At 35.7% G+C, this 25,057-nt stretch overlaps 1 protein-coding gene across 2 annotated transcripts in view; it reads left to right on the top strand.

Annotated features, from left to right (window-relative positions):
• Positions 1 to 25,057, top strand: part of SHISA9 (shisa family member 9) — a 484,462-nt gene that overhangs the window by 3,249 nt on the left and 456,156 nt on the right. For both annotated transcript variants that reach the window (XM_056806175.1, XM_056806176.1), the window contains exon 2: positions 4,995 to 5,122. In XM_056806175.1, the coding sequence (XP_056662153.1) occupies positions 4,995 to 5,122 (128 nt within the window). The remainder of the gene's footprint in view (positions 1 to 4,994; positions 5,123 to 25,057) is intronic.

Below are 25,057 nucleotides of genomic sequence, written 5' to 3'. Positions count from 1 at the left end.
AATGGTAAGACTAGACCAGAAGCCAGGTCTCCTGAATCCCAGACTACTGTACCAATATAAAGGTATATACCATTTAGTTCCACATAGTTCTGCTACTTGCTTGAAATCTCAAGATTTTTCTGAGGAAATATATCTTCCCTAGTTCTTAAGGAAGCCCTGTTCATATTTGTGGATATTGCAAGCCAAATGCCATTCCTTAAAATAATATACTTATCCTAAGAGGGGAGCGTATTTTGGCAGAACCTTTAACCTGACTTCTAAAAGTAGAAACATTTTCTTTTACTATCCTAACATTTTCCATTTCTCTCAGAGTTTCAGTGGCAAACTTATTCTGACTATATTTACTTCTTTCCCCTGGTTTAAAAAAAAGGTTGGTTTACCTTTTCCCCCTTCCAGTTAGAGCTTAATTCTAGGGGGTATTTGGGGTACTTTATTGCGCAAGTGTCCTCCAAATCTGGAAGAAAATACTTTGCAATCCTCATTAAGCTGTAGTTTGAAAATCCCAAGTCCTTGGGTCAGTTCAAGAAAAGTTGTACATTCCAGAACACTTTTACAAGGCAGAGAATATTTCATTAGAAAAGGTGAGCAGAAGCCAAGAGAGTTCTTCCTTTATTTGAAATATTTTACATTGACTCTCTGTAAGATGACCTTTGTGCTTACTTTTATTATGCTGGTGGCAGTGCTGAAAAGGACAGCTCCAAGTTTATACTGAGTACTTCACTAACCTCTTCAGTTGTTCACTATTTCAGTTCCCAGTAACAGTCAATTTACTAATTAGTGTTCATCTGACAACACTTAGGAAATTGCTGGGCCTGGACTGAAACACCAAGCTTAGTTGCAGAAATTGTATAAGGCTGCCTCTGTGTAAAATTAATTCGATGGTCCCAGCCCTGTTAATTAGTTTTGTCTGGGACAGAGGGACACAGAGATTGAATTAGCTCTCATCTCATCTGAAAGCATCTCCTCTTCAGGGAGAGGTTAAAAACCTGACTGAAAAAGGAGAACAGTGTTGATTCAGTTTTTAAACTTTGCCTGCGGTAAACAACATGCTTCAATCTTTGTCTGAAGGACCTTGAGCACCCACATTTTTGAGGGGAAATGATGTAGATGCTATTCGAACCTAATGAAACCAGCAGCACTGAAAGTTTTGGTGACAAATACATATATTTTTCACCCTCTGTGCTATATAAAAGTAACAAAACAGTACCAGAGGGTTTTGAGGTCCCCAAAATTTGCTGAATAACATTAATTTCCAGAGGCACAGAGAGGTTAGCTAATTCCTTTTAAGGAACACAGTGTGTTAGAGTCAGGACAAGAACTGGAATTGTGGTATTATAATCCAACTAATTTAATGGAAAGTAGTGGAAAGTGGATGGTGGGAAGAGGATAAGAAGGAAGAGGACTGATTAAACTAGGAGTCTGTAGATTTGAATTCTAATCTAGTATAGATTAAGAGCAGATGGGTCCTCCAGGAACACTACCACAGAAGACCCTTCTGATGATAAGCATTATCCACTATAATTTTAAGGTTAGATAAAACTATAGGAAGCCCTGAGATAGCTACCCCTTTTGTAATTATGTAAATCTATCTTTGCCTCTGCTTTGCTTTATTTTTCTGCGTCTGAACCACTGTAAAATCAGGGGGTTAGATTAAATGATCTCTAAAGCCCCTTTCAGTTCTATCATTCTAAGTCCTACATCTGGTTTGGGTGCTGACAGTATTATTGGACTGACAGGGACTGCCTGACCCACTTTGAGTTGTAAATTAAGCCATCAGTGAAAGTAGAAAAGCATCCCCATAGATACTCATGTCTAATCTAAAGTCTTTTCAGTCTTAAGAGGAAGAAAATGAAGGGCTCCCAGACCACCCATGCCCCAAATAAATGCTGCTTTTGCTCTTTATTCTCTGCATATAAAGGTGGGTTCAAAGATCCAAAGAATGATCAAAGCCACCAATGTTTTCTGTACTTGCCCCAAGCAGGATTGGACTTTATTCTAGAGGCATCTATTATAAGTGACCTTTGGGGGAGTAACATGTGTTGAAGGCTCTTTAGACTTGTAGCCAGTAGGGAGCATGTGTCATTGTTTTGCAAACCTTCAAAAAGAATCAGAAATCCAAGTGGTGAACTAAATAGCATTGTGTCTTGGGTAATTTTAAAAACACACTTTGGAGGAGCTGAAGTCCCTAGACTTAGGGAAGAAATGGCAACAAATCATTAATGTGATTTTTCCCCCCTTGACCTTCCTCTCTCTTTTTCAGTTTTTTTTCTACTATAACCTCCTCCCCCCTTTCACAAAGACATACAGTTGAATTACATGATCTATTTTATCTTCCCAAACCCAGAAGTTCCTAATGCCATGGTGGACGTTAGAGAATCTTAAGTTTTTTTCTCTTGCCAACTATCTTTTAGTTTCAGTTTTAGGCACTGATACTTTGTATTTTAAGGGAAAAATCCAGGTTTTATTATAAGTCCACAAATCATTTATATGTCAAAAAGTTAGAATGCATCTTCATATTGTAACAACTAGCATTGAGAAATATAGAGTCACGGAGAGGAGAAAAGAGTCTTGATTAAAGAAGTCTATTACCCATAATAACCAACTGATTTATTTTCTTGTATAAAGTCCTGAAAATGTAGAGAACAAATGGGCTTGGAGGTTGTCTTCTCATCTTTTCTGCTTTTAAACTCTCTGGAAAAGTATCTTTGTGGTATGATTCTATAGAAAATTTGATTAACTAGAATTGGTAATACTTGCTTTGGTCTCACAGTCTTACTTATGTAGGCATGAGTAACCAATGTGGCATAGATCTTCTACATTTTGAACCACTTTTTTTAATACATTATTTTATTTGGTCATTTCCCAACATTATTCCTTGGAAACAAAGATCATTTTCTTTTCCTCCCCCCCTCCCACCACTCCTCCCATAGTCGACACACTATTCCACTAGGTAACACATGTGTCCATGATTCAAACCCATTTCCATGTTGTTGGTATTTGCCTTAGGATATTCATTTAGAGTCTCTCCTCATTCATGTCCCTTCCACTCTTGTAGTAAAGCAGTTGCTTTTCTTCAGTGTTTTTACTCCCACAATTTGTCCTCTGCTTGTGGATAGTGTTTTTTCTCCTAAATCCCTGCTGAATGTTCAGGGACATTTTATTGACACTAATGGAGAAGTCTATTACCTTCGATTGTACCACAGTGTTTCAGTCTCTGTGTACAATGTTTTCCTGTTTCTGCTCCTCTCACTCTGCATCACTTCCTGGAGGTTGTTCCAGTCTCCATGGAATTCCTCCACTTTATTATTCCTTTGAGCACAATAGTATTCCATCACCAACATATACCACAATTTGTTCAGCCATTCTCCAATTGAAGGGCATCCCCTCATTTTCCAATTTTTTTGCCACCACAAAGAGCACAGCTATGAATATTCTTGTACAAGTCTTTTTCCTTATTATCTCTTTGGGTTGAACCACTTTTTAAAACCACTTGTGGTGGTTCTTTTGCCTCAATGCTGTTCTTTTATTACCCTCCATCGTACCTCTGTACTCAGAGGTGAGTGATGCTCAGAACTATGAAATAGTTTGCCTTAGGTTCTATGATTATATAGGAGAATATAGATTAGTCATATTCTCACCATCCTAATGGAATACCTCTTCATTAGCTTCATGTCATTTTTACTTTTGTCTAGTTCTGCACACTTTTTTCTCTTTCTTCTTTGTAAGTTTTCCAGGACCATTTTTGTTTCTGTTTATTTCTGACTGGTTGATTCAACCTGACCAGATTCATTCACTGGGTCCATGGAACAACACCAAAAGGGAACTTGATAAGACAAAGACCCCTTTTTGATGCTTCATGTTGCCATTGTTCATTCAATACTGCCTAATAAACATCTATCCCTGACTTCTTTTCCCTTACCTCTCAGTTGACAGCTTTCACCAATTATTGCTGGATAAAACCAACACATGCTGCACTCCAAACAGTCTGTTTTCAGACAACTTAGTTTTTTGACATGGTTTCCAAGAATGCATATCATCTAAAGAAAGCTCTTTTATGACCTAGCATCAAGAATTGTCCATGACATTCCTAGGAAGCTGTTAAAATAATAATAGAAATCCCCAGATGGCAATAAATAGTGTATCTGTGTGATCCAGAGCAAGATCCTGCTCCTAATTGTGAACCTCCTAAAAGCACTAGGCTGGTATAGATGGATTTCAGAATAGTTTCCTTCTATAGGGTGCTTAGGTAAATAATACACACAATTCAATGTTGAATTCATTTTGTGACATCCTACAATATCTCACACTGGGCAGGAAATCCCAATCTTAGCTGGTAAAGGGAAAACTAAAGTACATTCCCTTGATTGTTGTTTGTGAATTAACAACCTATTTCCTTTGCTTCTCTCCATCCTTCCCTTCTTCCCCATTACTCTTTGTAAAGCTAGGTATTTGGCATGCAAATTAATTTGAGACCCTAAACAGCAGAGCATATTACATATGTATCAAAGATGATGAGAGTGTTTCTTTTTGTTAGATGGAACTATGGGGGTTGAGGAAAGATGATGGTGATGGTAATAATGGTAATATCTCTCATTTATGGAGTACTTTAGAGGGGCAGTATAGTATAGTGGGTAAAAGGTAGGCTTTGAAGTGAGGTTTTCCAGTCTCAAGACACTAGTTGTGGGACCATGAGCAAGCCTTTTAACCCCTCATTGCTCCAATCAGTACTATGCTGACCATGAATTACAGATAAGCTGCAATCTATATTTTTGGAGAGAATTGTCACAGAAGAGGCCCATGATCTGATGATGACATAGTATATACATGCATGTATATATACATATGTGCATATACATATATAGTCTGCCTTAGCTGTGTTATACATTATATAAAATGTTTTAGAAGAGAAGAGTGTATAACTTTTACTGTACATAGTAGAAGATGATTTTTTTGGGGGGATCATTGGCTATATCTGTGTTCTTCATTTTTCATAGGGCTCTTGCTGATGTTATGAGACCACAGGGCCACTGTACAACGGACCACATGGAAAGAGATCTTAACATTGTTGTTCACGTCCAGCATTATGAAAACATGGATACAAGAGCCCCTGTAAATAATTTACGTAAGTATGGCTGGTGCAATTTCCTTTAGTCCATTCAAGGTGCAATGTAGCAGCTGCTTTTGAATATCACACATTACATATATGAATCAGTAAAGGTTTTCTTCTGTTGAATTAGTTAACCAGTGTCCCTCAAACTTAAAGGGGAAGGCTGTGGACAAAGTTGAGTCTGGAGTGTTTGTGTTTTGCTAAATGTGCCTGGGTAGATGACTTTAATTCCCTGAATGGATCAGGTTATTTCTTCTTTAAAGTTTTTTATAGTAGTGGTCAATTAATAGATAGTGTCATGGTTGAGAAGAAATTGTAGATTCTTCATAGAACACTGAGCTTTCAAAGAAAAAAGGTAAATGTTACTCTGATTTTTAAGTGGTGGCAGTCACAGGTCATGAATCATCCTGTGTGAGTTTAATTGCTGTCTCAAGCCAAAGGAGTTACATTTGGTTTCATGTCATTATTGTTCTGCAATGGAGCAGTCCTACTTGTATATCTTGGAAAGTTCCAAAAACACTTCCTATTCTCTGTTCTTCTAACAAATACAATCGACCAGACATTGACTAATGGGAGCTGAGGAAAAACAAGATTGTTTAGCTTTTGACAATATTGTACTATTGTGGTTATTCATAGCTATTCTGTTTTCAAGTAACCCCCACATTAAAGCAATGCTCAAGGGTTGGCTTAGAATACTAAAAGCTAGACAACTCAGGGGATGCATTTAGCTGTGTTTCTCGGTTCAGAAATACTGAAACTAAGTAGAAGTTTTACAGATTTCATAATCTCTGTTCTTTTAGCTGAAACAGCTTCACAGTTATGTGGAATTTAATTAGCTCCATCACAGTTTCAATGATTTTTGAGTTTCAGCTATGGTATTTAGTGCCTTTTTCCTATGATGTTTAATAGGTAGAAGAAAAAGTTGGTGGGAACAAGTGAATAAGTAATTTAAATTCATTAATTCTACAATGCAAAGATTGTTCATTGATACAGGCAGTCCCCAGTTTGGCAACTCTTGCCATATATTATGGGAATAAACATTTGTATGCTTTTTGAAATGGGTTAGCAAGTAGAATGAATGAGTGGTTCAGATTTCATTACACTCAGTTTTGTAGATCTAATTTACAGGCTGGATTGTACATCCATGTGAGTAAGCAGCAATCATTTTTCAGGGCAAAGCATCTTAGTTGAAAGTTTTATGGTTGATTCTCACCTCCCTGAAAAGCACGGTAAATTTGAGCCACTCTGGCAACACAATTGTTGTGTTGGATTCTGGCTTTAATAGAAATGAAAACATTTTCAGATCTTTTTTCACCAGGAAATAAATTGGACCAAGATTTATAGTAGTGTTCTATATCATAAGTGATTGATTGTGCTACATCAATCATTAACAGTGATGAAATGGTATTGAGTTTACAATTGTAAAAAGTTACTATTAACAGGTTTCTCATTTAAAGTTATGACCTTCAGGATTATTTCAAATAGGGATGTAAGAGGACTTACAAACTTATTAAAGTCACTTGGGTTTCATTGTTGCAGAGGCAAAAGGGTAGAGAATATTAATATATCCTGTTTAAATTGGGGATTTTCTTTTAAAATTATACTAAAGGCAAATTGGGTGATATATAAGGCTACTGGAGACTATGGCAGTTTCTTTGAATGTATCTTCTATGCTTGGGTACTTGATACCTTTCAGGTCAAAGCTTCCACTTTAGCTCAGGCTTGTACTATTTCAGAAAACAATTGTACATTTATGTGTTAACCTCTGAATTGGACTGCTCATTTCTAGGGTAGGTGAAGGAACAATGGTGACTCACTACCTCTAGAAGCACTGCTTAGTGGGTTGGCATTGTGGGAACTTTCCCAGTCTGTTTTGGAGAGATTGTCCTTCTTTGGTACAAGGGCAATTTAAAAAGGTTCAGCTGTGCCCTGAAATACATGTATTCTTTTTCAGAGAACCAATAATTCTGATCCCCTTTTTTAAAAAAAATCTTATTTTCATTGCTATGCCATGTGTTTTTATTTCTGAATATATTCTGTCCCATCTCTTACCTATTAAGGTTGTCTTTTGTAACAAAAAAAAAAGCAAAAAAGAAAGAGAAATGTATTTCCTCAAAACCAACTAATTTATCAACCGTGTTTGACAGTATATGTACTATTCCCTACCCATAGTTTCCCACCTCTACAAAGAAGGGAAATATATTTTCTTGGGTATTCCTTGGGGCCAAACTTTGATCCCATTGTTTTAAAAGCCTTTGTTTTTTTTTTTCCCAGTTGTCCCCCTACCTATTAGGCAGAAGACTTTTTAAACAGGTAATTGTGTAGCACTGGGATCAATTTTATAGGAAATTGTTTCCAAAAATATCCATGTTCCTGAATCTGGCTAGAGGCTCTATGGTCATCACTTTGATATCATGTTTGGCCTTTGTCAGTGACCTACTCTATATTTCTATTAGAGTACAAAAATTCTCTTGCTGTTCATTTTTCTTTTTTTCTTTTCAGTCACTAACATTAGATCACTTTCTAGCCTTTTCCTTATGTTTCTGAAAAATGTTAGAGAACATGGATCAATGCAGAATCCTGACCATATGTATGAATTGCAGGAAGGGGGAGTCTTGGTGAAGGAAGGAAAAGTAATAAATACCTATTGCTTTTTGGTTTTCAAAGAGCTTTATGTGTATTATCTCATTTGATCTTCACAACAACTCTGCGATCATCTCTGTTTTAAAGATAAAGGAACTGAGTCTGAGAAATGTTAAGTGACTTTCCAAAATTAGGCAGCTAGTGAGTTTCTAAGGTGGTAGTGTCTGAACTCATGTCTTCTTGAGTCTAAGTTCAGTGTTCTAGCCACTGAACACTCCTTAGCTGGAAATAACAAGCAAGGAGGAGAAATTGTCCTTTGGAGGTAGGTGTCTGTGAAGCCTTTCAGTGTAATTTATTATGTTATGATGTTTCTAGTATTTGTGAGACTTGAGATTTTCAGTTCAAGATGGATTAGTTTTCAGCTGATGCTAATCAAATTCTTGTAAAACATTCATTGATACTGTCTAAAAATATTTAGTCTGATCATTCAAAGGCCCTTGACATATTTGATTAACAGGATATAGACACAGATAAGATGTTGATTTCTTCCCCAAATCTTTCTCCCTTCTCCACTTCCCCAAGCTGTTGTGTAATAATAGTAAGCGTTTAGAGGGACGTTTTGTCCTTAAGTATTATATACATGCTCTGCTCTTGAAAATAAAACTTTAGGATCAGGGCAGCTAAGATCTCATTCAGTCTCTATGATGCCAGAGTAAGGAAACACTTAATGGACAATTAAAAATGAAACCTGTGCCTTGATAATTATAACATTAGTAAACACTTATATAGCATTTAAAAATCCTTACTTTCTTAGTAACAATTCTAAGAAAGAAGGGCAAGGGCTAGGCAAATAAGGTTAAGTGACTTTCCCAGGGTCATACAGATGGGAAGTTTCTGAGACAAGATTTGAACCCAGGTCTTCTTGACTCCAGGACTAGCCTCTATATTCACTGTGCTATTTAGCTGCCCCCCCACTTATATAGCATTTATTTTAAGGTTTGCTAAGTACCTTACATAGATTATCTTATTTGATTTTCACAACTATAGCATGAGGTGCTATTATTATCCTAATTTTATAGATAGGAAACTGAGGCTTGTAAAATTAAATTATATCTCTAATAATAAAAATATTATATTTTATGAGGTTTATTAAGGATCATTGGAAATCAAGGAATAAAGAGGATACAAAATAAAAACTACGTGCCCATGGCTGGTTAGCCATTTCAGCTATCCCCACCTTACCACCATACTTGCTGAATAATTGCAAAGGAAGAGAAAGTGTGGGAGGCCTTACTGCCAGTTAAATACCAATCCTGATCTCATCAATGTGGAGACACAGGAGATATTATAGGGAGTTCTGGGAAATACCAAGGACTTTTGGGGAATGAAGTCTAGGGTTCAAAATCTCTATTTATACAGGCTCAAACAGTTTCCAAGGATCACATAGTAAGTGTCTGAGGCAAGTTTTTAATTAGGTCTTCCTGATTTGAGGTGCAGTGTTTTATCCATGATTGTACTAAACTGCCTTATAACCATAGATACTTTCAGGTCAGGGACAGAGGATAGATGAGAGATTAGTTCCATAGGACAGGCCAAGAAAACTAGGTTATATTCATCAGAAACTATACCTCCTAGAGAGCCAAGCCTGAAGATGAGTTTCTGGGTTCAAATCTGGTCTCAGATGCTTCCTACCTGTGTGATCCCTGGGTAAGTCACTTACCCCTAATTTCTTGGTCTTTTTTTTAGGTTTTATCTTAATTTTATGTCAACAACAAATTTACACATAAATTTTCCAAAGTTAAATGATTCATGTTGTCTCCTTCCCCTCTTCCTGGAGTTGACAAGCAATTCCACTGGGTTATACATATATTATCACTCAAAACATATTTCCACATTATTCATTTTTGTAAGAGAATAATCTTATAAAACTCAAACCTCAAATCATATACCCAAATAAATAAGTGATAAATCATGTTTTGATCTGCATTTCTACTCCAACAATTCTTTCAACGGAGGTGGATAGCTTTCTTTTAATAAGTTCCTCAGAATTGTCCTGGATCATTGCTTTGCTGCTAGTAGCTTAATTGCCTAGTCTTTACCCCTCTTCTACGTAGGAACTCATACTTGGTATCAATTTTAAGGCAGAAAGTTAGGTTTAAATTAAACAAAACAAAACAATGATATTCCTCAGACACATCCTTAGCTTTAAAATGAGACAGCATGCAGGTGTTGTGAGACAGGTGCAATGAAATGAGTAAAGGATTTGGAGTTTCAGGACCTGGGTTTGAATTCTGACTCTACCACTTATTATATATATGTGTGACTTTGGACAAGTCACAGCCTTTCTGAATTTCATCTTCCTCATTTGTAAAGTGAGAGATTTAGAGATATTAATCTCCATGGTTCCTTCCATTTTTAATTCCGTGATATGACTGCAAAGTCATATATTGTCAAATGTAAGCCATACCCAAACAAAAGCTTCTAAAGAGGCTTATCTTTCTTTTAGATTTCCAGAAGCAGGTGGTAATTAGGATCAGATGAATTTCAGTTCAATAAGGCAATATTTACTGAGTGAACACAAAGTACATGACACACAAGGCCTTTGGTATTCCTTGGAGGAGGTTCTCAAATCTTTCTATGAAGATTTTAGCATCTAGCTCAGGTAATAAAGTTGGATTGATGGCAAAGAGTATTGGGTAGAGTTGTTGAGCTTGGAAGCCAAATCTGTTGCAGATACTTACTAGCCATGAGATCAACCATTCAGTGGATCTCAATCTCATTTTCCTCCTCTGAAAAATGAGGATAACAATAGCTCTTGCTTCCCAGGGGCATTTTGAGGACAAAAATGCAATAATAATTGGAAAGCATTTTGCAAACCTTAAAGTACCATATACTTGCTAACTTTCCTCCTTCTCTACCTCCTCATTAGTAATTATTGTAGGCACCAGTGGACCTATATAATCTCATTGGTAGAGGGAATTCCCTTGTGAGGAAAGTCCCTCTACCACTGGAAGTTGGCACCTTCTGTACTACTTATATGTAGTCTTATAGAGTTGTTAAACACAGAGGAAGAGTTGTAGAACCAGATTATGTCAAAGTAGTACTCAGACTCAGGTATTCCTGGTTTTAGACAAGTTGCACCTTGCTTCATGTGAAAGTTCATAGGCAGGATAAACTCTTGCATATTAACTGCTCTGGAGCAGAAATGGGTCCATTTGAAGCTAGGCAAAGCTCTCCTTCCAATCAACTCAGTCCCTCCCCCCACCAAGTCAAATAATAGAAATTCAAATTCAAAATACTTTGAAATGGATCCATTCCTGTGCAAGAATAAAGTTACTAGTACTCATGCATGGTAAAAGAAAAATGAACCCAATTTGAAGGGATCTGTAAAGCAAGATCCTGCCTCTGGGTATACATTGTAGAGGAGTATAAAAATAAATCAGAGACTGATGTCTCAGAGTCAGATCTGTTATTCTTCTAACCATACAAACTATGAGGGGAGTTTGATGCCTTTGGCAAGAAGCTCAATATATCTTGGCCTCAGTTTCCTCATCTGTCAAATGAAAGGATTGGACTAGCATCTCCAAAATTCCTTCCAGTTCTATCTATTAGCTTATCCTGCTTATTGGGAATCAGAGACAAAATCCTAATGACTTTAGACCTTGGCTCCATGTTGAGCTTTCACAGTTGAGTAGAGTCTCTCCCATCCAGGAATAGGCATACCTATTTGTGAATGGCTAAGACTCTGCACATGGACATTAATGCTTATACAACTGATGTGAAGGGAGGAGATCCACTGACTGAACAGGAATTGGTTGTGAGTTCAGCACAGCAACTCCTGAAAGCTCAAGATGGTTTACCTTGATGTATTTCTTTTGGGAGAGACCTAGACTGACTATGTTCTATCTTCTCTGACACTGGAGTGAGTGAAGGCTGATTTTTATGCCAACATACATTTTTAGTAAAGGGATCAGACCAATTGTTGGGATTTTGATTTTAGTTTTTGGCAACATAACCCATGAATATAATGATAAGGTTTTCCTTTTCTCAGCACTAAGTATCTGTACGTGGCAATTATATATATATTTATATAAAATAAAAAAAATAATTTATTCTAGTTTAAATCTCTAGTAGTGTAAGAATCAATCCTAAACTTATATTGTTATGAATTCCAATCTCAGGCTGTAATCTGAGTGTGTTATACCAAACCAACAATCTGCTATTTATATGAGTACCCAGTGAGTGTATAACATCGTTCAACATGTTGGAAGACAAAATGATTGGCAAATTGGGGTTTCTGCCTTTGTGAAGCTTCCAACCTAATTGGATAAGGAAGAAATAAATATGTGAAAAACTGATTAACAATATGATAAATATTACAGTGACACAGACAATAAGTGCCAAAGACATTTAGAAGAAGAGGAAGAACATGTCAGAAATAACTTGTTTGTCCTTTTGACGTTCTAGACAACATTCCCATCCCCATCCCCAAGAAAAAGAACTTCTCAGTTGTGAGTAGAAGTAATGAATCCTGTGGGATTGTTTTCTTATCTGTAACATAAGATGCTGTGCCTAAAAGATCTCTTAAGGCCTCTTCTAGCTCTGCCACTGTTGTTAACTTTGGGCAGGTTACTAATAACGTTCAACCTTGCATTTCCTTATCTGTGGAAATGAAAATTACAACACCTTCCTCCTTCCTTCTCAGTATTCCACTTGATCCTCAATTTTGAGACTCAAATAAATAATGTATATTAAATGTTTTATGCTGCAAAAGGTTATACACATGTCAATCATCACCACTATTATTCTTTTGACTTTTTGATGCTATCTTTTCTTTCTAAGTGAGAGCTGAGAGGGTGATCACAGATATGGGAGATGACTCTTAGTTCACTAGGGGGCAGTGTCATGCATCTGCTTGCTTCCTCCATCAGCTGCCCATTGTCTTCCTACTCACAATGCTTTCTCATGGTTGTTTGCCAGCCGATAACACCAATTTCTACAAATGATTCTGGTGCCAAAGGGAAATAAAGACATTGTCGATGCTTTTCCAGAGGAAAACCTGGCAAGATGCATCTTTCCTTATTCTCACCAACTTGGTGCCTTCTCATTTTCCTTACACCTTTATATCATTCTCTTTTAAATCACAGGAAACCTTTATCTTCTATTAGAATAGTTGATTTTAACTTTTTATTTACCATAATGGGTCAGGATGATAGAAAGATTTTTTTTTTCCAAACAAGTGTTGTGCTTCAGTTTAATTCTTTAAAAATGAACTTTGTTTTATTTGGAGAAACTCTGAAAAAATAATTCTCTTTAAATCATTTTTGGAGTTCTTAAAGAAACCCAACTTCTATTAATATTGCTCACATGGCATTGCTTAATTCAGTTTGCATGGCCTTTCAAAAGTGTTCTCAATCACATGTGTGGCTGCTCTTCTCTAAAGAGAGCCTAAGTGGTTAACACAATGTAGTCACTAAGTTCTGGTCTATATAAAAGCTGGGAAGGGAAAAAACCTCTCTCTATGCATATAGCTCTTCCTCCTTGCCCTCTAACTATGTTTCTAATTGTAACTGACCTCCTCTTCAGTTTTTAAAAATATTTCCTGAGGGTTTAAAATATTTTATTGTTGTACAAAAGAGTATCAGGTGCTGTCATTTCATTCATGTAAGGAACTCTCAGTGTGGAAACTCTTACCACCAATGCAGATAAACAACTAAGCTGAAGCTTATAGATTAGATAGTTTCCGGAGTCACTGAGTGGTTGACTTGCTCTTAGTAACATAGCTAATATGTATGAAAATTAGGATTTGAACTTAGGTCTTTTCTATTCCAAGGCTATGATACCTCTTATTTTCTGAATCAGAAAATGAAAAGAAAATCCTTTTGACATGAGTAGAAAGAGTACTACATTCATATTGCAGAATAGTTCTACAAATAAATTAAAGAATACTTAAATCCTTTGAAAATCTTTGCCATTTACTGTGGGATCAAATGGTCAATCAATCAATTTACACATATTTATCACATGGTTACTATATACCAGGCACTGTGCTAGGGACCAGGGACTAAAATACAAAGGCTGCAACCATTTCTGCTTTCAAGGAGCTAAGCACATAGGACCATTGATCTAGAGTTGGAAGGGACCTTGCAGGTCATCTAGTTTAAGACTCATTTTTACAAAGAAGGAATCTGAGGCTTCGAAAAGTTAAATTATTTCGCTAAGTGGAAGGATCAGGATTTGACCTTAGTTCTCTAACTCCAAGCCCAGGACTCATTCTACTGTATCTGTTGCCTCTACAAATGAATAGATATAAAAAGAATGAATACAAAGTGGCTAAATACAAGATAATTTGGACACGGTGTTATTATTTTGGGAGGAGGGATTAGAAAGGGCTTCATGTAGAAGACAGTGCTTAAATACATCTTGAAGGAAGAGATTCTATGAGGTGGAGTAAGGACTGAGTGCATTCCAGATGTGGGCAATGACTAGTGCAAAAGGCATGGAGAGTGAAAATGGAGGGGCAGATGATATCACATGTGTGAGGAACAAAAAAAAATAGTTTACTTGGATTTTGACATGTGGGAGGGGCAATAATGTTTCAAGAGGCTGGAAGGATGTTGGGGCCAGGTTGAAAAGAATTTAAAAAGCTAAAGATGAGCATTTATGGTTTTTAACTAGATGCATTCAGAAACCACTAGAATGGCTGAGGGGACTCACAAAGTAAGATTACGAAAAAGCTTACGAAAAATCATGTTGGTGGTCATTTTTAGGATGGATTAGATAGGAGAAAGAATTAAGGGATGGAGACCAATTAGGAGACTATAGCAATAACCTTGGCAAGAGGTTATTGGGGCTTAAGATGGTAGCAGTGTGAGCAGAGAAAAAACATCAGATAAAAGAGATGCCGTGGAGGCTGAAATAGCAAGATTAGATAATTGACTGGGTATGATGGGTGCAGGAGAGTGAAGAGTTGAGGATAACAGTAAAGTTCTACACCTGTGAGACTAGAGGAAAGTAGTGTCTTAGATGGAAATAAGGAAGTCTGGGAGAAGTTAGGGTTTGGGAGGAAAGATAATTAGTTCTGTTTTAGATATCTGGAGCTTGAAATGTCTGTAGGATGTCCAGTTTGTAACATCCTAGTGGGGATATTTAGTCTAGTCACCAAAGTAGCACTGGGTCTCTTAGGTCTCTGAGAAATCTAGCTCTACACTTCACTACTACTTTTCTGAAGATTTGTATGAGATGAATTAATTGTCCAATTAATTATGTCAGTTATAGCCTGAGCCCCTACTACATTTAAAAGCCACAAATCAAGTAGCCAAGTATTTAATTAAGACAGAATATAAAGATAGTTCATACAGGAAAATAAATGGAATACGGAATCTCCCTGAAGAGTCCCCTGTGCATAACTGGACATAATTCCCTACCCCTTCTACACAAGGAGATAGATTTACTTGTGAATGAGGAAAACATAAATCTACCTGTATGTGTGTGAATGAGGTAAAAACAGAGTCATTAATTCATTTGTCAACTATCAGTATACCATTGGTGGCTAGTATAGAGTTTTACTAAAGCATTCAAGATTGGATTCTTAGTTCCAATTCTGGGCTTCCATTTTCTTCCACAGAGGATTAATCTCTTGGATTTGTCTCTTCTGCATTCTTCACAAGCTGAGAGTACTGAATATAACACCAGTATCTCTTATCAGTAGAACATATCCCAGAATATCAAACTGCTTCAGTTTATTTCTTTTCCCAAAGCAATTTAGGAACACTCCCAGTCTACTTTTTCTATGCATCTTTCTATTGTCACACTTCTTTTCTTTTTCCAAGTTCAAACTGCTGATGCAGTCCTTCATTCTGTCACTAGGCTTGGGATATTCTGATATCATGAGTCTTCCTCTTTGGATCTAACTTCCTTGTGGGCATTTGAAGTAGCATTGAAGAGCTCCACTATGGGAAAAAGCAGTCCTGGGCTATTTTATGTGAATAATGATCTCTACATGGCTTTCTCCCCCTATATCTTTAATTGGTATTAGGTAAATGTGATATTACTTTCAAATGAAACTCCATGGTTATTTCAGTAAATCAGTCAGTAAGCATTAAGCATATACAATGTGCCAGAAACTATCATAAGTGCTGGGGATGCAAAGAAAGGCAAAACTAAGGCCATACCCACGAGAAATTCACAATCAAATGGGCTAGATAAAATGAAAACAGCTATGAACAATCAAGCTATATATAAGATGAATTGGAAATAATCTACAAAAGAAATTATTAGAATTAAGAGAACTTTGGGAAGATTTCCTTAAGAAGGCGAGGTTTTAGCTAGGAAATAAATGAAGCCAGGAAAACCAGGAGCTTAGAGGATGGAGAAGATTTCAAGAATTGGAGAGAGCTAGTAAAAATGGCTGGAGTTGGGGGATGGAATGTTTTGTGCAAATAACAGCAAGGAGGCCAGTGTCACTGGATCACAGAGTATGTGGTTGGGGTCTTGGGTGGATGGGTAGAAAGGTTTAAGAAAACTGGAAATAGAGGGGGTTATAGGACATGAAGGACTTTAAATGCTAGGCAGAAAATTTCATATTTGATCTCTGTAGGTGATAGGGAGATACTGGAGTTTATTGAATAGGGAAAGTAACAGGAATTGAGTTTTAGGAAAATTACTTTGATGGCTAAATGGAGGATGAGCTGGAATGTGCAGAGACTGGTAATAGTCAGACCAACATGCCAACTATTTCAAAATTTCAGGAGTGAGATGAGGGCCTGGACCACGGAGGTGGCAGTATCAGAGGCTATAAGGGAATATATTAGAGAGATATTGCAAGAGTGAAATCATGGGACTGGTGAGAGATAATTAAAAATTGAGGATGACACATAGGGTGCAAACCTAGGACACTGGGAGAATGGTGGTACCTTCCATATATTTAAACTTCAGGAAAACTTTTAAAAATTGTATAAACCTTTTACCTTGGGAGACTCCATTTCCTCCCTTTATATACTTTATATTAATCTAAAGTTTTTGAAGAGTAAAAACACAAGAAATATCAGAGGTATGAAATTTCTGTATTGAAATGATCTAGGGATAAATTTGTAGGCATAGCTTTTGGAAAGCAGACTGGATAGTTGGTTTTATACAATTACAGATTTTTGATCCCAATGGTGTTTTTTCAGCTGTCTTATTTATCCAATTCCCTTAAAAATTATTTCTTTCACTTCCTGTGTCCTAAGGTCAAGAAATAGAATTTAAAGTTGCAATCAGGATCTCTGTAAGGAAAATCATGGTTATAAATATATTACCTAACTCAGAACTTGGTACTTTTATAATGTAAACACAAATATCAAGTTAAGGTTGCTTGTTGAAAAATAAAAAAAGAAAAAGATGATGAAGCATGTGCATTATTTTTTATGCTTAATAGAAAAATGAATATTTTGAAATTCAACTTTGAAATTACAAGCATCATGAGAAATTAAGAAAGCACTGGCCTAAGACTTATGGTTGAATTTTGCTTTTTACCATGCTTTGACTGTGTGATTTTGGCATGGCATTTGGTTTTGAGTCTCAGATTCCTCATGAACAAAATGGGGGCAAGAAATGCTTATATATCTTACATTATGGGTAGGGACAAGACTCAAATGACACTATTTTGTGGTGTCACAGAAAGAACATTGGATTAAGAGTTAGAGACTTAAGTTTTTAATCCTGGCAAGGCTCCAGATGATCTGTGTGAACTTGAACAAATTGTAAAACACAGGTAGCTACTGGCTTAAATGCTCAGTCTCAATTTTCTCATCTGTACTCTTAGAGATAACAATATTTTTTGGCTTACATTTAAAGATATTGTTTTTGTTTGTGAAAAGATTATTTTATTGATTGTCATAGATTTAAAGGTAGAATTTAAAGGTAGAATATTTTATTATTAAATTTATTTGTTATTTTATTATTAAATTTAAGGTAGATTTTTTTTAATTTTATAGTATTTTATTTGATCATTTCCATGCATTTTTCATTAAAGACAAAGATCATTTTCTTTTCCTCCCTCCCACCCCCCGTGGCCGACGTGTGATTCCACTGGTATCATATGTGTTCTTGACTTGAACCCATTGCCATGTTGTTAGTATTTGCATCAGAGTGTTCTCTCGGAGTCTTTCCTCTGTCATGTCCCCTCAGCCATTGTAGTCAGGCAGTTGCTTTTCCTTGGTGTTTCTATTCCCTCAGTTTGTCCTCTGCTTTTGGATAGTGTTTTTTTCTCCTTGATCCCTGCAGATTGTGCAGGGACATTACACCGCCACTAATGGAGAAGTCCATTACGTTCGATGATACCACAGTGTGTTTGTCTCTGTGTACAATGTTCTCCTGGTTCTGCTCCTCTCGCTCTGCATCACTTCCTGGAGGTTGTTCCAGTTCACATGGAAATCCTCCACTTTATTATTCCTTTGAGCACAATAGTATTCCATCACCAACATATACCACAATTTGTTCAGCCATTCCCCAATTGATGGGCATCCCCTCATTTTCCAATTTTTGGCCACCACAAAGAGCGCAGCTATGAATATTTTTGTACAAGTCTTTTTGTTTTAAGGTAGATTTTAAAAGGCTTTAGAGGCTTCTTAGTCCAACTCTTGTTTTACTGATGAGGATTAAGTGACTTGCCCATGGTAAAACAGCTAATATGTATTAAAAAAAGGTGGGCATTAAACCTAAATCTTCCTGACTGCAAAGCCAGTACTTTATTTATTATATAGTATTGCATCCCTGCTTTTTAAAACTATCACTGTCATTTTTCAGATACCTCTCCCATCCTCAAGAGACCTCTCTATCCTTGTCTGGATTTACATTGCTTTTAGGGTGATTTAAAGGAGAGAATTTACACACACACACACACACACACACACACACACACACAAACACACACACAGAGCCTGATATGATCTTGAAGTCCTGGATTCAAGCTCTTTCTCTAATACATATTGTTTTTGTGACCTTTAGCAAGTTAATTAATCTTTTAGTGTCCTCAGGGAACTCTCTAAAACTATATAAATTACAGATAAATTATTAATTTGTGCCAGTGGAGTGAGATCCTATATTGGGAGTTCCCCACACCAATGAACTGATAGGCATAGACTACCCTTCCCTGGAAAGTGCATTTCAAAGGACTTTATAAGTGTGAAGTTCTATGTGAATGTAAGATAATACAATTACCATACTTCCACCTGAGCCACCACAGTCGGAAAATAGAGGGTTCCAGAGAACTAATTTGATGAAAATTTTGTTACAATTCAGGAAGCCATAGCTCAGGAATCCAGGGCTTGTGTTTATGACAAAACTTAATGAGCCATAACTTGTTGAGACTAAATTGTGAAGTTGGCAAAACTTACCCTTTTGAATTCTCCTTACTCTATCTTCAGATGTTTTTGGTTGAGATGAGGGCTATGAAGTTTTCACAAATGAAATCAGTTTGGGAATCTAGTTTCAGTTTTTCAGTCTTGGTGGGAAGAACTTCAGGGACCAGAGAAGCTTTTACTGGGATTTCAGTTCAGATGTTATTGTTTGGGGGGTAGGTATTTGGCAATACCAGAACTGATGGGTGGGATACCAATATTTCAGCCTAAAGAACTTTGACCAATATAATGATCAACTAGAATCCCATAGGATTAATGATGAATGCTACCCACTGACTGACAGAGAATGGAAAAACTCAATATCCAGATTAAGGCATGTTAAAAAATAATAGGGCCAATGTGAGAGTTTGTTTTGCTTGATTATGCATATTTGTTATGAAGGTTTTATATTTCCATTTTTTATTTTTTAATGCACGAGAGGGAGAGAAAACAAATGCTTCTTAATTGAAAAAATAAAATTTAATAAGAAAAAAACAATATTTTAAAATCAAATGTCAGGAAATGAGTATGACATTTTCAGACCTTCTTTGAAATTCAATCAATTTTTTATTCCTAGCTTGAATTAATTCATTTTAAAGTTATGTTTACTATTGCTCCTAATGGCTAATATGAAATTAAGCAACACATTTAATACTATAATTTATATTATAATAATCTATAATGAGCTTTAATAAACCTTCAAAAAACCAATAAACATTCTTAAATAAGTTAATTACACATTTAAAAAGAAATCCAATCACATGAATTTAAGAACACATTGATGTTGAAGCACAGCACAATCATAATCTGAATATTTCATTATTGCATGCTTAAATTCATCCATTTAAACTTAAGGATTGAGTTGCATGTATCTGGTAAGATCACTTACCTTTTTTCTTTTGGCAGATGATAGACTTTTAAAATTAATTCTGTAACCTGACATGCTTGTCAAATCTGTCCTTGGTCCTATAACACTTTCATTCTGTTATATTCATTTATTAGACCTAGTGATTGAAATGGTGCACTTTCTTAACACGAGATTTGTGACAATTGTTAAAGTTATTATTAAACTGTTAGTAAACACCCAGATAACCCAGTCATATATTAATCAGTGTATTAACATTGCCCTGTACACAATAAGAGCTTAATAAATGCCAAATTGACTTGAATCTAGCCATTCTTTAAAGAGGTTCAAGAGCAAAGAAGAATGGAGGGATAACATACTCAATATATTACTATTTCTTTGAATTTGATGTCACACATTTTCTAAATGAAAATTTTTAAGTTGTTTAGTTAACTTGAAAAATTTAACAAAATATTTAACACCCTAAAGTCATTTCATGAAAATACAACAGGGGGTAGTTTTATATATTTGTTGAATGACAACAATTAGGAAATTAAAAGTTTTTTTTTAAATTAAAGCTATCATTTAGGGATTTAAAACACATTTTGGTAGTATAAGAGACTATCATTCTCATTCTTTTATGAACATTTTGGTTCTAAGTGACAAAAAATGTAGAAAGTAACATAAGACTCAGAAAATTTGGTTCTGAATATAATTTGAACAGGTGAATTATTTACTCTATTCTATCTTTGGTTCCATTGTCTAGAATGTTCTCTTTGTGGATGAAAGCACAAAACGTCAAGTTACTAGAGGTGTCCTTTTTCATAGTGGCCATAGCACAAAGTTAGGACTGTCACTTCAACTTAATGAAGAGTAAATTATGAACAAAATATCTTTAGTAGTTACTGTGATTTTTCTATATCTCATAAATTGGTCTGGTTTTTAATTCTTTCATACTAGCCTTAGATATTTATATGAATTAAGTGAATGCTCAATAAAGTTCTGAGTTTAGTTGTTTATATTAAATACCTTATAAATATATATTCTAGCATCATCAGACAATTATAAAACATCCCATGGTAAAAGGTAATTTTTATGGAGTCCTGCCTATAGATTTATTCACAAATGATTTTTCAATAGCTTTATTCCATTTAATTTATTTAGATTTTTCTGAATCATAATTTGCCTTTCTATGTCACCATCCATACTGATTCTCAATTTCATCATCATAAAAGAAAACCAAGGAGGGAATTGAGTGTGATTAATATTTATGAACTGACAATGTTGCTTATATGAATAATACAAAATGTAATGGCACTGAGATTCTGGTGATGTAAAACAACTTAAATAATCATGCATTTATGATCACAATATTGATTTTAATGCATTGCCAAGTATACTATTAAGTCACTAACAGCTATGTTTCACATTTAATTATTATGCTTTACTGTAGTTCTTAAAAGCTTATGATGGGGGTGGTAGTGCTGAAAAATTCTGTTCTCCCAATCAAGCAATTCTCTAATTCTATACTCAAAGGGTAGGTAGGTGGTACAGTGGATAGAATGTCAGCAAGATTTATCCTCCTGGGTTAAAATGTGACCTCAAACACTTACTCATTGTATGATCCTGGACAAGTCACTCAACCCTGATTGCATTAGTCCTCATTTATGTAAAATGAGTTGGAGAAGGAAATTGCAAACCACTTTAGTAACTTTGCTAAACAAAACAACAACAATCCAAACAGGGTCACAAAGAGTGAGACACAACTAAAATCACTGAAAAACATCAACATACTCAAAGAGCTGTATCAGTGGTTAAAACCAAACATTTATCTATACTTGAACTACAATTTCTAAAATGCCCTCATGCATACCAGAAAGTCATGAGATCCTTATTTTTGGAACTAAATCTAGCCTGGTTAAATAAAGCACCCAAGAAAACAATTACCACACCTCTGTGTAGATTAGAGAAAAGCCCTTGTCTTTCAAGCTGGCCTTTTTTTTGATGGTGGGTATAGGTGAGGGATCAGGGCTTGTGAAGTATTGCCTAGCTTGAAGTCTTTTGCTCTTTTGCCTTCGTCGAAGTTTCTTGGATTTTTATGTGACCTAGACATGATTTCACACCTCATTTAGATTATAGACTGTCTCATCAAAGATAAACAAAAAAGAATTTTAAATACACCTCGATAGTTTAATGGAATATCAATCTCATTGTTCTTTTCTGAACATTTTGGTTTGGGATAACAAAATATGTAGTAATCAACATAAAACTTAGGAAGTTTCATTCTGAATATAGTTTGAACAGATGAATTATTTACTCTATGCTATCCTTGGTTCCATTGTCTAGAATGCCATCTTTGTGAATGAAAGCACAAAACATCAAGCTACTAGGGGCTTCCTTTTTTCATGGTGAGCATAGCAGGGTCTGGCATAAAACTTAACCTGTCAGTTAAGTGAAGGATGAATTATTAACAAAATATATTGAGTAGTTACTCTCATTTTCCATGTCTCACAAACAAATCTTTAAAAAAAAATTATTTACTAGCATAAAAAATTTGACAAAATAAAAAAGCTGAAAAAAATCAATAATACTTATGACTTAAATTTTCTTGAAGGGGATCAGGGAAGATAGAAGTTCAATTAGAAGATTTATTTGTGGAATGAAATGAAAGCTATTTTCAAAATCCTCAAATAATTTACCAAAAATGTTTTCATGTAGCATGAATCATGTGAGTAGTTCAGTGCTATTTAATGTATTTTGTTTTTTAAACATATTTAGTGTATTTTGTCCATTATATGGATAGGATAATTTGAGACACCCTTCTTATATAAAAGAAATAGCTGGTCCTTCAATCTATGTGCTTATAATCTAGTTAAGTAGATAACAAAGAGATGAAACACAAATTGAGAATATCAGATTAGTTATAAGAGACTAAATGCCGAGTAAGGCTAAACATAAGAAGTCCTTATAAGATGAATTTAGGTTGGGAAGTGAGCATTGAGAAATATCTTGAAGGAAGCGCCTACAATGAATTTGTAGAAAGAATAAGAAAAGAATTGCCCAGTGTGAGATAATCAGAAGCAAAGTTACAAAGGCAAGAACAAGCAAGGATAAGGGGTCAAGCCAAATGGAGTGGGAGGAGTTACAATGGGGTACAACAAGATTGGTTAGCCTGATATAAGGCCTGAAATACCAGGCTAAGGAGCTTCAGGTTAATCTGATAATAGGAAGCAATTGAAAGCAATGGGGTATAGTGGAAAATGATACTGGACTCAGACTTCCATGATCTCATTTCATATCTCAGTTCTGTCATTTGAGATGTATGTAACTATTAAAATAATGCAAGTTATTTCACTTAACCCGGGTCTCCATTTGAACATTTGTAAAATGAGGGGTTTGTACAATATGACTTCTAAGAGTCCTTACAACTGTAAAGTCTTATGATTCTAGAATCAAGATGAAGTCAAATGACTTTAATTTGAATCTTGCTTCTGCTATTTAACACCTTTGTGACTGTGGGGTAGGCATGTTCCTTCTCTGGTTTTCCTTATCTATTAAAAGAAAAAGGTTAGACTCAATGATCTCTAAGGTCTCTTCCAACTCTTAAATTTCTAATCTTATGAGCCTATTAAAAGTGGATTTCTAGTCTAGAGAAGAGAAGAATTATTGGAAGGATTTTATAGTTATCTTTAAGCATTTAAAGTCTATAGTGAAGAAGAGAAATTTAGACTTTCTTTGCTTGATCCAGAGGACAAAATTAGGATCCACATGTGAAAACTGATGAGAAACTGTCTTGGTGTAAGGAAAAATTTCCTAAGAGAGCTATGTCAAAGTAGAATGGATGCCTTGAGAGGTAACGAACTCCCCTTTATTAGAGGTTTTCCTAGAAGAGGATAGATGACCACTTGGGAATTCTTGTTCTTTTTTTATATGTAGTTTGGATTGTATAGCCTCTGAGCAGTTCTGAGATTCTGTGACTCTAATTTCAAACCCCTGATCCTATGATGAGAATGTTCTTGAAATTATCTATAGCTATATCATCTATCTCTATCTCTATATCCATATCTACATCTCTTCATTGACTATCTCTATCTCTAGATCAATCAATCAATCAATCAATCAATTAATCTGTCTGTCTATCTATCTGTCTATCTGTCTGTCTGTCTATCTATCTATCTATCTATCTATCTATCTATCTATCTATCTATCTATCTATCTATCTATCTAATGACCTCAGATTGTCTTATCTCAACAGCAATATTGTCATGGATATAGGGGATGATGATGTGAAAGTGCTTCAAGATATGTCAGGAAAAGACCTATCTGAATACAAAGTACTACTGTAGGATTATTAAAACTTTTCTTTTATGGTACCAGGATTACAAGCTTCATGGGGCAAGTACTGAGTCTTACCTAAGCTTTTCATTTTACACAAAACCTATTATAATGCTCTACATTCTGTATGTGCCTAACAAATGGTATTGAATTTGAAAGAGGAATAGGAAGCATTCCTTGCTGTCAAAGAGCTTGCAGTATATTAAAGAGGATGAGGGTTTGGAATAGGAATAAGGGCAGGGACTGGACTTGTGATTTCCTTGGTAAAAGCATCTCTCTGGTGAGGAAACTCCATCTACAAATCCAAGTTAGCATTCTTTCTGTAACTTATAATCTTAGAGAAATATTTAGAGCATTGAGGGGTTAAGTGATTTGTCCTAGGTCACATGTCTCTGAGGAAGGCTCTTCATCCACTATGCCATTAAGGAAGGTTCCAAAGAAGATTTTATAGTATGTCAATAGGCAAAGATTGGAGCTAAGGGAGAAAGCATTTCAAACTGAGCAGAATGGTATATGCACAGGCAGGGAGGCAAGAGGCTGCTTACTGGAACACTGCCTTGTGGTGGCCACTGTAGGGGCTGGTAGGTGGATAGAGAACTGGGCCTGGAGTTATGAAGATCTGCATTCAAATTTGACTTCGGATACTTAATAGCTCTGTAACCCTGGGCACGTCCCTTCACCTCTGTTTGCCTTAATCTACTGGAGAAGGAAATAGCAAATCATTACAGCATCTTTGCCAAGAAAACCCTACGGTCAGTATTGGCAAACTATGGTCCATGGGATCATGAAGAGTTGGATGTGACTGAA

The sequence above is a fragment of the Monodelphis domestica genome, chromosome 7 (assembly GCF_027887165.1).
Source record: "Monodelphis domestica isolate mMonDom1 chromosome 7, mMonDom1.pri, whole genome shotgun sequence".
NCBI classification, from domain to species: domain Eukaryota; kingdom Metazoa; phylum Chordata; class Mammalia; order Didelphimorphia; family Didelphidae; genus Monodelphis; species Monodelphis domestica.
This window is presented reverse-complemented; position numbering and strand designations above follow the sequence as displayed.